General features: G+C 39.3%; 1 protein-coding gene across 5 annotated transcripts in view; it reads left to right on the top strand.

Annotated features, from left to right (window-relative positions):
* The window catches only part of cbx2 (chromobox homolog 2 (Drosophila Pc class)), a 38,520-nt gene that overhangs the window by 16,707 nt on the left and 8,146 nt on the right, over positions 1-13,667 (top strand). For 2 of the 5 annotated variants that reach the window (XM_069930103.1, XM_069930102.1), the window contains exons 5-6: positions 432-509; positions 4,372-6,697. In XM_069930103.1, coding sequence (XP_069786204.1) covers positions 432-509; positions 4,372-5,817 — 1,524 coding nt within the window. In that variant the 3' untranslated portion in view covers positions 5,818-6,697. Of the gene's footprint in view, positions 1-431; positions 510-4,371; positions 6,710-13,667 lie in introns of those variants that run through there. The other 3 variants (XM_069930107.1, XM_069930106.1, XM_069930105.1) reach the window with 3 other exon arrangements.

Genomic DNA, 13,667 nt, shown 5'->3' with positions numbered 1-13,667 from the left:
TACCATCTCTCTGATGCAGGTTAATCTTGGTCTATTCTATCAACAAGACCTTTTTCCAGAATTCTGCAGACTCTTTTAAATACCTCTTGGCAAACTGTAATCTGGCCATCTTGATTCAGTGGCTAACTAGTTTGCATCTTGCAGTATGGTCTCTGTATTTTGTTCATGAAGTTTTCGGTGAACGCTAATCATTAACACATCCATTTCTGCTTCCTGAAGAGTGTTTCCGATCTGTCAGATAGGCTTTTGGACATTTTTCTTCATAAGAATTCTTGTCATCTGCAGTGGAGATCTTCCTTGGCCTACCAGGCCCTTTGCAATGACTAAGCCCACCAATATGCTCTTTCTTCTTAATGATGTTCCAGACAGTTGATTTTTGGTAATCCTAAGGTTTGGGTGATGTCTCTTACCATTTTATTCTTGTTTTTCAGCCTCATAATGGCTTCTTTGACTTTCATTGGGACGACTCTGGTTATCGTGTTGAAAAATGGCAACTACAGACTCCAAAGGTGATCAAAAGCTGAGAAGCCAGGCCTAGCTCTCTTATACCTGCACCAATTAAACATACCTGAGTACTCATAAACACCTGAGAAGCCACATGTCCCAAATATTAAGGTGCCCTGAAATAAGGGGACAATGTATAAAAAGTGCTGTAATTTCTACATGGTCAAAGCAAAACGTGTGCAAATAACTGAATAAAATCTAGAATATGCAATTTAATCACATGTGAATGTTTGATTACAAATTTAAAACTATGGAGCACGGGCAAATAAATTGGAAAAAAGTGTCTTTCGCCTAAATATCTGCATCTTTATCTCCTATGGTTTGTTGCAAGACTGGCTGAGTCTTTCAAGCATTTTTACTACAGTGTCTGCAGACTTTCGTGTTTCACTCTTAGTAGAGGAACAAATCTCATTAAGATACATTTTGATGCTGCACACCCCAAGGTGCTGTTAGGCTACAGTTCGGCAGTTGAGGGGGAGGTGTTCTCATGAGGTTAACATGGTTGCAAGGGTGGGGGGGGGGCGCTTTGAGTTGTGGGTAAAATAAGCAAATCAGTCTACATTTTCTCCCTCTTCCAATTCACTTTTTATGGAAATTTCATTTTTACCTTGTTTCTAAATTGCACACTTTTTAAAAACAAAATTCTGTGCATCTTTTTCTATCTGCAGGTGTTCTAAAGGCTCTATCTATAAATGCATTAGTGTACAGTTTTTTTGTATTGCCAGGACCAGATTGACAGTTGAATTTCACTTCTGAGCCATTCAAATGAATGCAGATATTTTGAATATCCTGAGAAGAACTTGTCACTGTCATTCTGACTTCACTTTTGTTAATGGACTTCTCATGGAGTCCAGTAGCAGGTCATCTTTCCTGCGTTTTCCTAGTAATTAAACTGAGAGATCTGAGGACAAAACTATTAACAGGTTAGGCCTGATGTAGGCTCAGCAACTTCATTTCTCTCACTGGAGATGGTCTATTCTGAGGGAGATGATGATCAACCTACCAATTTTTCACAAACTAAGTTAATGCAAGGGTTTAGTAATTAAGTTAAATATATTTGTTAAACATTTGTATTCTTAAAATTTAACTTTTACATTTTAATAGTAAATATAACCATATAACCACTTACAGCACAGAACAGGCCAGTTCGGCCCTACTAGTCCATGCCATAACAAATCCCCATCCTCCTAGTCCCACTGACCAGCACCCGGTCCATACCCCTCCAGTCCCCTCCTATCCATGTAACTATCCAGTCTTTCCTTAAATGTAACCAACGATCCCACCTCAACCACGTCTGCCGGAAGTTCATTCCACCCTTTGCGTAAAGAAATTTCCCCTCATGTTCCCCTTATAATTTTCCCCCTTCAATCTTAACCATGCCCTCTAGTTTGAATCTCCCCCCACTCTTAATTGAAAAAGCCTATCCACATTTACTCTGTCTGTCCCATTTAAAATCTTAAACACCTCTATCGAGTCCCCCCTCAATCTTCTACGCTCCAGAGAAAAAAGCCCTAGTCTGCACAACCTTTCCCTGTAACTCAAACCTTGAAATCCTGTCAAAGTTCTCGTGAACCTTCTCTGTACACTCTCTATTTTGTTTATATCTTTCCTATAATTTGGTGACCAAAACTGTACACAGTATTCCAAGTTTGGCCTCACCAATGCCTTGTACAATTTTATCATAACCTCCCAACTCTTGAATTCAATACTCCGATTTATGAAGGCCAACATTCCAAATGGCTTCTTCACCACACCATCTACCTGAGTATCATGGAGTGTTTTTGAGTTGGAAATGCTTACGGATATTCAGAATCTGATTTATTGTCATGAAATATGTTGTTTTGCAGCAGTAGTATTGTGTATTACAGATGCAAAAGTTACATTTCCATAAATGCAAATTAAGGGAGCAAAAAGTGAGGTCGTGTCTGTTCACTGCCCATTCAGAGGGGAAGCTGCTGTTTTTGTAACATTGGGTGTTTGTCTTCAGGCTCCTGTACCTCCTTTCTGATGGTAGGAGTGAGAAAAGGGCATGGCCTGGGTGGTGAGGGTCCTTGATAATAGAAGCTGTTTTCTTGAGACACTGTCTCTTCTAGATGTCCTCAGTGGTGTGAACACTAATGCCCATGATATAGCCCTTTCCTGTCCTGTGCATTGGCACCTCCATTCCAGACAGTGATGCAACCAGTCAGAATGTTCTCCACAGTACACCTGCAGACATTTGCAAGTCTCTGGTTACATACAAAATCTCCTGAAGCTCCTAACAAAACATGGGTGAATCTTCTTCATGACTGCATAGACATTCAGTCTTTTTATAGCTTTGGCAGGCAGTATTGCCTGATGCAGTGCTTAATGAATTGCCAGAGGGATAGTGTTTGCTAGTTAGATCAGTTATGCAAAACCTGACTCATCTAAAACCGACCTCATACACTGTGGTTGAGCTGGATCAGGATGAGTGGAGCTGGTTCAGTGTCAGACTGATCGAAACAAATCCACTTGCCCGCTCTGGGCAACTATAAAAATGTAAAGGAAATGGAATGGAAGTGCCACCTGGAATATCAGAGGTTTAATTTCATGCTATAGCCACCATTGCAGGGACTAATGTTCCACAACAGGAAACCTTGCTGTAATGATATTTTGGAAGGATGATTTTCAGACTTTTGAAGTAGGTGTTTACCTGGGTGTTTTCAAATGTCTGAAAAGTTTATCCCAAGATTAACTAGTACATCCTGCAAGTTTAATTATTTGTTTATTGTCTCTATTAGTGAAGTATTCTGAGGATGTTTTTTTTCAGTTTTTAGTTTTTGAATGTTTTTTAACGGTAGCTGTCCAGCTGCAGTAGCAAGAATTGATGCACGTGTACATATGACAATCAATCCACTGTCATTATCAGATTGTAAGTTGGTGTGTCGTTTTCACTGAGTGCAAAGAATGGGTAGATTGCTTGGTTGCCAGAACTGCTGTTCATCATGTCGGCCATTGTAATGTGCCACTGTTGGTAAAATCATTAATGGTGCAGATGTGCAAGGCCCCTGGAGAATTGGAACAGTTTAAAGGGAATAAGCGTATTGTTATAGTAGGCTTGAGTCTTGATTTTGTAGTATTCAGTACATGTATTCCTGCAGCAGTAGCTGATGTATATTCAAAGGACAAAAAAAAGCAAATGTTTGAGCTGTTCAGCAGGTTGAACAGTGAACCACAGACACTCTTGTATTGTCTTTTATTGCACTTTTTTTTATTTTGTAAGGTTTGCCGCAAAACACCAGATTTCATGACAAATTTTAATTCTGAGAACGGGCACTGGTGCTTGAATCCTTTATCCGAATGGTTTCACAGCAAACCTAATTCGTGCTCGTCTTCAGGTTCCTGTACCTCCTTTCTGATGGTAGCAGTGAGAAGAGGGCATGGCCTGGGTGGTGAGGGTCCTTGATAATAGAAGCTGTTTTCTTGAGACACTGTCTCTTCTAGATGTCCTCAATGGTGTGAAGACTAATGCCCATGATATAGCCCTTTCCTGTCCTGTGCATTGGCACCTCCATTCCAGACAGTGATGCAACCAGTCAGAATGTTCTCCACAGTACACCTGCAGACATTTGCAAGTCTCTGGTTACATATAAAATCTCTTCACAACTGCTACTTGGTTTTGCGAGTGTTGGCAGTAATTCCTGTTTTTGATTCAGATTTGCAGGGTTTGTCATTCTTGTTTTTTGTCAGATAATTTTTTCATATGACCATTCTCTTCACAACTGCTACTTGGTTTTGCGAGTGTTGGCAGTAATTCCTGTTTTTGTTTCAGATTTGCAGGGTTTGTCATTCTTGTTTTTTGTCAGATAAATTTCTCCAGCACTTTTTCCTGTTTACTTTGCACAGGAACAAGAAACCCCTCTGTCATCAAAGTCGAGCAGTTCCTCTGAGGATGAGGAGGAAGATACAGATGAGGAGGAGGATGAAGAGGAAAGTGACGATCAGGCCCCGACCACATCCCAGAGCAATGATCGTCGGGACGATTTGGACCGTATCCCTCCAAAACGGACTCAGACAGAAGTCATCCACTGTAAATCGGATCTGAAAGACTCTGGCAAAAAGAAACGCACCAGCAAAGTAATTCGCAGTGAACTTCGGAAAAGCATAAAAATTAAGCCAGGAAAAGCTTTAAAAACACCTGGGAATGATACAAGTGGTGACTCTGGAACTGATGAATCATCAAAAGAGAAAGTAGGTAAACCGGATGGACCTGCAAGTGAAAATCACTCCAGATCAGAGAAAAGTAACGTGGAATCTCTGACTGCGACTGGTGGAATGTTAAATTCGAGCATCTTTAATTCATCAAAGGTCAATAATCAAAGAGCAACCTTGCAAACCGCAAATCGTGCAGGATTAGGCCAGCATTCTTCCAGCATACTTTCTGCCAGTTCAATGGCAGTGAGTAAATCTGTCTGTGAACAACAGTCTGTAAATACACCAGTGTTCAATCCACAAGGAACAAATGAGAAAAGCAAGGTTGGATTAGTTCAAAATCCAGGAAATGCGAAAAGCTCAAATGAATTGTGCAAATCTGAATCTGACTCAAAGAGTTTGAATGTACCTGGAACAATGAAGACCAATTCTAGTGTTTGTAGTTCAGCTAATCCAGGAACAAATTCTCAGAGTCAAAGCCCAAACTCCATAGTTCGGAATTTGCCAATTTCAAATTCTCAGAATGCTAACAATTCAGGATTAAACCTTCATGCCTTAAACCTGCAGAATACCAATAAAATGGGATTAAATTCCAAAAATGTGCCTAGTCCAGGAGTAAATTCATCAGGTTTGACTTCAAAGAACAACATAAGCAATTTGTCATTTGTGATTTCCAGGAACTCGGCTGAGTTGAGCTCTCATGTTGTATCTAACAAACTATTAAGTTCACAGACTGCCACTGGCCCACCATCATGTGAGAGCAGTGAAAATGGGGTTGAGAAGGAGAATCAGATGAAAGAAGATAAGGAGATGACAGACACTACAGTCCATTGTTCTGATAACCGGATCAGAGACAGCGACAGAAAAGACGTTTCGTCTGAGACATCCAAACAGAGTGGCAACGTGCCTACAGAACTGAGCACAGGTGAGGAGACGATGAGTTCGGACTCGGACCATGATTCTTCATTTTCCAGCATGGCTGCAAATACGTCCATTTCAGTCCAGACAAACCAAGACTGGAAACCCACGCGCAGCTTGATTGAGCACGTGTTTGTCACTGATGTTACTGCCAATCTGGTCACTGTGACCGTGAAGGAGAGTCCAACTAGTGTGGGATTTTTCAATATCCGTCATTATTAGAGTTACTGGGGGAGGGGGGAAATAGCAATCAAATGTTAGTCTTCCACTAGAAATTCATTTTATTTTCATCTTGGTCTTTGTCAGCTCATGATTTGTATGTAACAGCTGCAAGCACTGAAAACATTGACACACAAGTTAGTTTCTTCCACATCAAACAAAATTAGTGAATTAAATAGAAACTAGCCCCCTTGAAAGCAATTCTTATTCTTTAAACGAAATAGCTGATTTGATCAGTATTCTATCCCACCAAACTTCTTCTGCATACATAATTTATGTAAATTGAATCCAAAGGGAAATCCTGCCATGGAGCATCCTTATTTGACTGTCTATTTCAACACTTTGTGAAATGAAGGTCAAAGAATGAATGATACAAAGATCGAATAATTTGTGTTTGCTGGAAGATTTAAGCCTGGGGGAGAGCAGTCATGAAGAATGACTGATTTAGTGACATATTCTGAGAGTGTAGTCAGAGTGGAAAAAACGTTGTAAATATAGAAGGAAAGGTGAACAGGAAGAAGTAGTGTAACTTGCTGATGGGGTGAGGGGTTGGGGGGGGGGGGGGAATCCTGATTTTTGTTTGATTTATGAATGTTAGGAACTGCAAGGAAGTTACATTCAGGAAAAAAGTGTATATGCCTTACCAACAGTAAAAGGATTGCTGTTGAATGAGTTATGAAAATCAAAGGAGCTGGATGCTAATGTGTTACCCTGTCATCAGTAATGCAGAGTATAACTCATCATTGTTTCAGTTTGCATGACTAAAATTAATTGTCTGCATATTTGCAGAATGGGAAGCAGATTTCGAATGATCGTGCGCAGGAGAAACTTTCTATTGAGGTATTTCAGTTTGGACAAAGGATATTGTTCAATAATGTGGTCTAGGAATTTCAACAGAGCATACATCAAAATTTTGGTTGACATTTTATTCCTGGTGTTCTTGATCATATTGTGTGGGCTTAATTTTGTTTTAATTCACCACCATTATATAATCTATTTAAGCCAATCTTGAGAAGACCTTTCAAAATGGCACGGTGACCACCTCCGGCGTATCAAATGTCAACATAATTTAAAGCTGGGTTTTATTTGGCAGAATAGTATTGCTAAATAGCTCTAATATTTTAACCTAATGGTAGGATAAAATATCAGCCTTTCAATCTTTTGAGCAGATATTTAAACATTCTGGATCTTTACAGAATTCTTGTAAGGCTAATTGACTAGGAATGCTAACCAGTTAGGTTTTGACTTTTAGATTGTAATCATTTTCCCATGTTCTCTTCAACTGCCACATGATCCCATACAGTTATTGTAGACTTTCACCATGAGAAGCCTTTTAAATAACCACAACCAAAGCGAAGTGTCAGCCACCAAAGTTTGTACCTATGACTCCTTCTGTGCCATAGGGACAGAAATGGGTCTTGTATCCTGCCCATGGGTTATGACTTGTCCCTAGATTCCCTTGCCTTATCCATCAATCTCAGCCATCAAAATTTCTGTTGACTTTATCCACTGCCTTTTCAGAGTGGATGCAATAAGACAAAGAAGAAAATTACACATTTTGACTGTTCGCAATATGGAAAGAGTGCATGCTGTTTTCATTCCTGAATGGCCCATCTCTAAGATGATCTATTCTTGTTTGATTCCTTCACCAAAATTAACTGCCTTATTAAAATCTATTAATAGTAATAATTACTCTTATTTTTAACTACCTGGAATTCGATTACCCTTCAATCTTTTTGACTTGTGGATATACAAACCCAGAATGATGCATTTTTTTCATAATTTAACTCTGCCCAATTGTCATTCGGGTGAATCTCCATTGTTGTGCCCATTTCCCTGAGATCCTATGCCCAAAATTAAATGCAATATTCCCAGATAGAATCAGACTAATTATATGTACAACTGAGGTAGAACTTCCATTTAGATTCCAGTCCTCTGGAATACCAATGATCAATATTCCATTTGCCTTTTGAATTACTATTTGTAGTACAATTTTTGAAATTGGGTAGCTCACTGTCGGGCTAATGATCATATGGTTGGATGAGACGCCACTCTATTGCATGATTTGAAATCTCAGCTGACCAAGGGTAGAGAACAAAAAATGAGTTGGAAGACTAATGTTTTTTTTAATTACAGTCTTGGATAGCAGTAAGCTTAACCTTTAGACTAACTCACAGCAGTAGGTTCAGCATTAACTTAATTTTTATAAAATTCAAATGTGTATCAAAGTGCTACTGTGAAGTTGTTTTTGTACTCAAGATTTCTCAAAGGAGTAAAATGTAGGTAAATAAAAGGTCAGTTCAAGCAGCAATGAAGTATTTATTTCAAACAACCAAAAAAGAATGGGACAGTTGTGGGCTTTTTTTCCTCTGCAGCTTTGGATAACAAGAAATGAAGTTTTCAGGTGGCCTCCTGCATCCATGTGAGTGTTTCTAGCACAAATTACTAACCATGGAATGATTTGAAAACCAAGATTAATACTTTAATACTTTTGTTGAACCAAAAACCCATGTTACTCCCTGAATGCAGAGATCATAGGAAAATGTGAATTGGATTGAGATGGTGAAGAAAGCAGAAAATTGGAGGCCATCCAAGAATGAATTGGAATAATCATTTTGTGTTTTGGCATCCGATGAACTGAGACAGGGTTGGATTTGTTGGCCATTGTGAGGAAAGTGAAAGTCGACAGCTTGGTAAAGTGGACATGTGAATGAGAGTTCAAGATCAGATTGACACCAACATGGAAGTAGTCTGGCTCAGCCTTCAACAAGTGGCCAACAAGAGGAAAGGAAACATCGGCAAGTTGGGGGAAAAAAAACAGTTTATTTGGACTTTGCAGTATTTTTCTGGAAGATTTGTTCATCTTATTGGATGTCAGACGAGTAGGCTTAACAATTTGAATGTATAAATATTGTAAGGTTGTAGGATCCAGCTGGGTTTCTTGACCATAAGAGTGAAATCAGCTGTTTTTTTCCAAATGTAAAGCAAAAACATTTGCAAATGTTGGATATATTCAACAGGTTGGGCAGCTCCTATGGAGAGTGGAAGTGTTAATGTTTCAAGTGCATGACCTTTCATTTAATCCGAGGGCTGTCACAAAGATAACAGGAGGAGGCCAAGAATAAATGACTGAATACCAGAGATGGTGGTGCGAGAGTGAGAAGTGTAATTATAGATGATTCTATCATCTATAATGGAACCAGAAGAGCACAATTCCACCCAGCTGGATGATGGCAAAGTCACTGGAAGGGTTTAGTGTACTCAAATTAACATTGCAGATGAGGTGGAGTGGTTGATTTCCAGTCAGTGATTTTTTTTTTAAAGAGCAGTTTTGGTACCGTTGCTGGTTTTAAACTAGTAGTTCAGGAAAAGATGGGTGAATATGGGGGGGGGTGTCAGTCTGAAGATCGCACAGGCTTGTAATCATTCCTGCATTGATAAGATTGTGTCGTATCCAAATAACCATTTACAGGTCAAGTTCTGAAGCAATGAAGCACAATTTTCATCTGGAAAGGCTTTTGGTAACACATCTGAGTAGTGAAGTGCACCTACTGTTAAAATAACACAATTTCCAATTAAAGCTGGGATTGTTTTAAACCATTACAGTCTATTGCTGTAGTTTATTCCATCCAGCAAATAACAATGGAAACATTAAAGTGAAAGATGATGCTCATTGAGGGTCAGGGCAGTTAAATTGCGGAAAAATGGGAACAGACCACGAAGTTGGCTCCAAACCCCAATTCCATTCCCAGCTTATTAGATCGTACAAGTGCTCCCTTTTGGGAGAAGTTGGTAGTCAGTTTTGTATGTCAATAATAGCGGTGTCCACAGGAGACCTCTTGCTTAATTTTGGATTTCCTGAGTACCCCAAGCTATTGAAAGGTGAGATGAAACCAGTAATTGCAGAAAAACTGCCACTAAGTACTTGGTAGTCACAGTTCTTCTTTGACTAAACTGACCATAGTTGGATTAGAAATTATTACATTGGAGTTTTTGATACTTTGGACCAAAATACCATTGTATTTTCTTAATTTTAATGTGCTTTTTGCTAATAAGTTGCCTGGTTACAAGTCCCTTCCCACAGTGGAGCGAGCAGTCTTCAGCTGTCAGTATTAATGCAGATACTTCGTAATTTTTCATCTTCAATTGATGCTTGTGGCCTCTGTAAAATGTGTTTCTTGCATTGTTTGCTCAACTGAATGTGGTGCCAACTTCTCCGAGGTTTTTGACTTTAATTTTCAATCCACTGGGGCATGGGCTTGATTAACACTCTTGGGGTTTGCTGTATTCTGTTTTCCTTGGCCACAATTTGAGCCCTCAACTTCTAAACTGGAAACAGTTTGCTGCTGTGAACCGACACCACTGTGCTGAGTGATTTACAGTGGTAGCAGGGCTTCCCACCAGATTCGCTCCTTGCACCATTCTTGTTCAGGTGGAGTAGCCCTGCAATTATTCCTGACATTGATAAACCTTTTTGAACCTGCTGAAAATCTTTTCTATTTTTAGAAGTACGTCTAAGTATCTTGTAGCTCTTTTTTTAAAAAAAGATACAAATTCTTGAATGTTAAGTAACAAACTGGATATCCTCATCTTTTCATTGCTGTTCACAATCCGGAATATCCAGAATCTCTTCAGGTCTTTGAGCTATTATGGCATTACTCGTGGCCTCTTTGCACTATTTATGGGTTGCAAAATTACTATTTTTTGATAGTGTTGAGTTAAAATTATTTCATGTTTTCAATTTGATTATCCCATGTCATCTTGTGTTGCATGAATATCTGGCCCTATATCTATTAAAAAGACAACAGCTGGCATCTTCAAATGGCCTCATTCTGAGCATCATTTCATTTGTTGACCATTTCTGTAATATTATTTACAAGTAAAAGTGCGTCCACCTTTTCGTATCGATTTTAAAGGGTGCCTTGCTCTAATCACTATTTTAATTATGCCACGATGCCTGATGCTTTGTATTGTCAGCCGTTTAGTAATGTCAAACATTTGACAATTAACACTTAAATCCAGGCTCAATTTTGCATGCACTACATTTCTATTATGCACTTAAGATTTGTGGTGATTTATCTACCATTTACATTTAATAATCTTGTCCTGTACTTTCAAAGGCTGAGATTCTTTGCCATCTTCAGTTTCATTGTCAAGCATATGAAATCAGTGTGTTTTTGAGCTCCCAGCAAGTTCATGCAGAGTGTATAGAATTACACACGTGAGAGTGTATAGATTATTCAGGGACTTTTCGATGGAATGTCCTACAAAGCATTTTTGCAACCCAGACAGAAGCTAGACAGATGACACAATCCTTAAAGGTGTGACATCTTTACTATTATAACGGTTGTTGCAGCCGATACTTCACGTGTAACACCTTCTATTACCTCGGATGCTACAGGAAGCACTCGAAAAGCTAAGTGTAAAGTTTTGCACTTTTAGAAGGTTATGGGCATGGCGGTTCAACACTGAATTTTTCCTCTACTTGAATTGCACATTAATCGGCTTCAACCCCTTGCTCAGCTGTCAAGTGGGTTTTTTCAGGTGTTTGATGATGTGCCAGAACACTGGTGTTGCAGGTGGTCAGATTAGTAAATGCATGTTACCTGGACATGATTGACTCCAGGCAATGGTGGGGGGGAGTGGGGGGGGCGGAGGCAGTGCAGAAATGGATGAGCTTGATTAGCATCTGCTGTGTTATGGAATGACAGGCAAAGTGTAGTGTGATCATTTTGAACATCCATGTTTTAAAATGACCCACTGTCTAAGCAACAAAAGCACATTCTCAGCTTCAGTTCAATGGCTTTCCTTTATTCAAAACATGAAACAAGACAGCACAGGAACAGATATTTTGACTCAACACATCTGTGCTGGTAATCTAAACTAATCCCAGCTGCCTACATGTGGTCCAATGTCCTCTAGTTCCTGCCTGGTTATATATTGGTCTAATTGCAAATTGTTAAACATCTCCCCCTTCCCTTTCTCAGCAATCTGCTGCTGTGTTTCAGGTTAGGGAGAGATCAGTGAGGGTGTACTGTAGTTAAATTAAAACATCCAGGCAATTCACTGGGAATCTTACACACTTCTTAAAAAATACTGCTGCTTTGCTGATTTCAGTCTTCATCAGTCTTGATCTTTCTCTAAACAAAAAGAAATTATGGAGGATCAAGATATTAAGGAAATCCAGAAGTACAAATTAGGGCAGGAAAATTGCCCTGAGTTAAAAGATCAACCATAATATGATTGAGAAGGTTTGAGAAGCCAAATGGCCTGTCCTTTTATACATTCTGACTGCATGTAACTCTTTATGAATAATTTTATGGATCGTTATTGCTCATTAAGTGATGGTGTATATATCAGGACATAATAATGACTTCTGGTGGGTAAGATTAGCCATGGGCATTACGTGTCTGCAAAAATGGCTATAATCCTATAGTGTACCAGCCAGTAGTCCACGGCCCACCCCTGGGCTGCAGCGTATTTCCCATGTGGGCCATGGAGACTTCCCAACCTACTGAAGTCAGGATGGGTCTGAGGTCATGTCTCAGTCCCTCTGGATCACCTTGGGTGGGTGGCGAGCAATCTACCACTGAGGCCAATGACATCATCCAGCTATCTCTCAGTATAAGTTCTTGGCACTCAGTCATAGTTCCTATCACACCTCCACACAAGGCAGATTTGGACTGATTCAGAACTGTGTGTGTATCAATCTTGCAGCTTGTTCTTCACTTCCATTGGCTCGAAACCCCTTTTTATAAGGTAAGACACATGATGTATTTCTCAAACTGGATACAAATTATTTTTGCAAAAATGTTCATCCATGATTTACCTTGGATGGCATTGTGTAGATTATGTTACAATTTTACTTGGCTATTGCAAGCAAATGAATAAGATTTAAAGTTCAAGGAAACATCCCGACACTATAAAAATAAAAGTGAATGAACAGACCATGTATTTATGTATGGTAATTATTCGGAAGGTGAACCCTTCACAAATTGCAATAAAATTAGTTTTGTATTATTTGATATGCTTATCACAATTTGGAAATTCATTTCTTCCAGTATGGGCTATGGCATGTTGGGCTGGAAGCCTAACCCACAGATTGAAAAAGTTGAGAACCAACGGGGTACATTGTACCTGATTAATATGGTTCAAATTTCATATTTACTGTCAGTTTTTTGTCGAACTTTTTTAGTAGTATGCTTCAGATGTAAAGAAAGCAATGGTTGTGGCACATTAAGTCAAATCTAGTGGCAATCTACAAAGAAATAATAACCTACTCATCACAAGCCAAGTGTCAATCATATGACACACTCCAAACAGCAAAACTGGGTTTTTTTGGGCATGCACAGAAAATAGTGGAATGGTAAGTAATTGCAGATCTTGGATTTAGTACCAGATGGCATGTGAGGAGTGGTCAAATCCTTGTCTTCCTTTTCCTCTCAATAAATGTTCCTCCTCCATGGCAGCAAAGAAATGCAGATCTTGCGAATTTTGAATGTGTGAAACACGAGTGAAAACCTAAATCTCACAATTCATGCCTGGCTGCAAAATCTGATGTCTGAATAAGTATGTAGAGCAAATGCTGAAGTAATTGAAAATGTCAGAAAGATGGGCCAGTGCCAACGAGCAAGGTTCAAATCTGATGCTGTCTGTAAGGAATTTATACATTTGATATGTTCTCCCCACATCTGCATGGGTTTTCTCTGGGTGCTCCAGTTTCCTCCCACCATTCACAAGTCACTGGGGGTTGTAGGTCAATTGGGTATAATTCGACGGCAGGGGCCTGTTACCGTGTTAAATGTCCACATTAACCATAAACTTCTGATGTCATTTCAAGAGAGCTACCAACT

Source organism: Narcine bancroftii, chromosome 3 (genome assembly GCF_036971445.1).
Source record: "Narcine bancroftii isolate sNarBan1 chromosome 3, sNarBan1.hap1, whole genome shotgun sequence".
In the NCBI taxonomy this organism is placed as follows: Eukaryota; Metazoa; Chordata; class Chondrichthyes; order Torpediniformes; family Narcinidae; genus Narcine; species Narcine bancroftii.
This window is presented reverse-complemented; position numbering and strand designations above follow the sequence as displayed.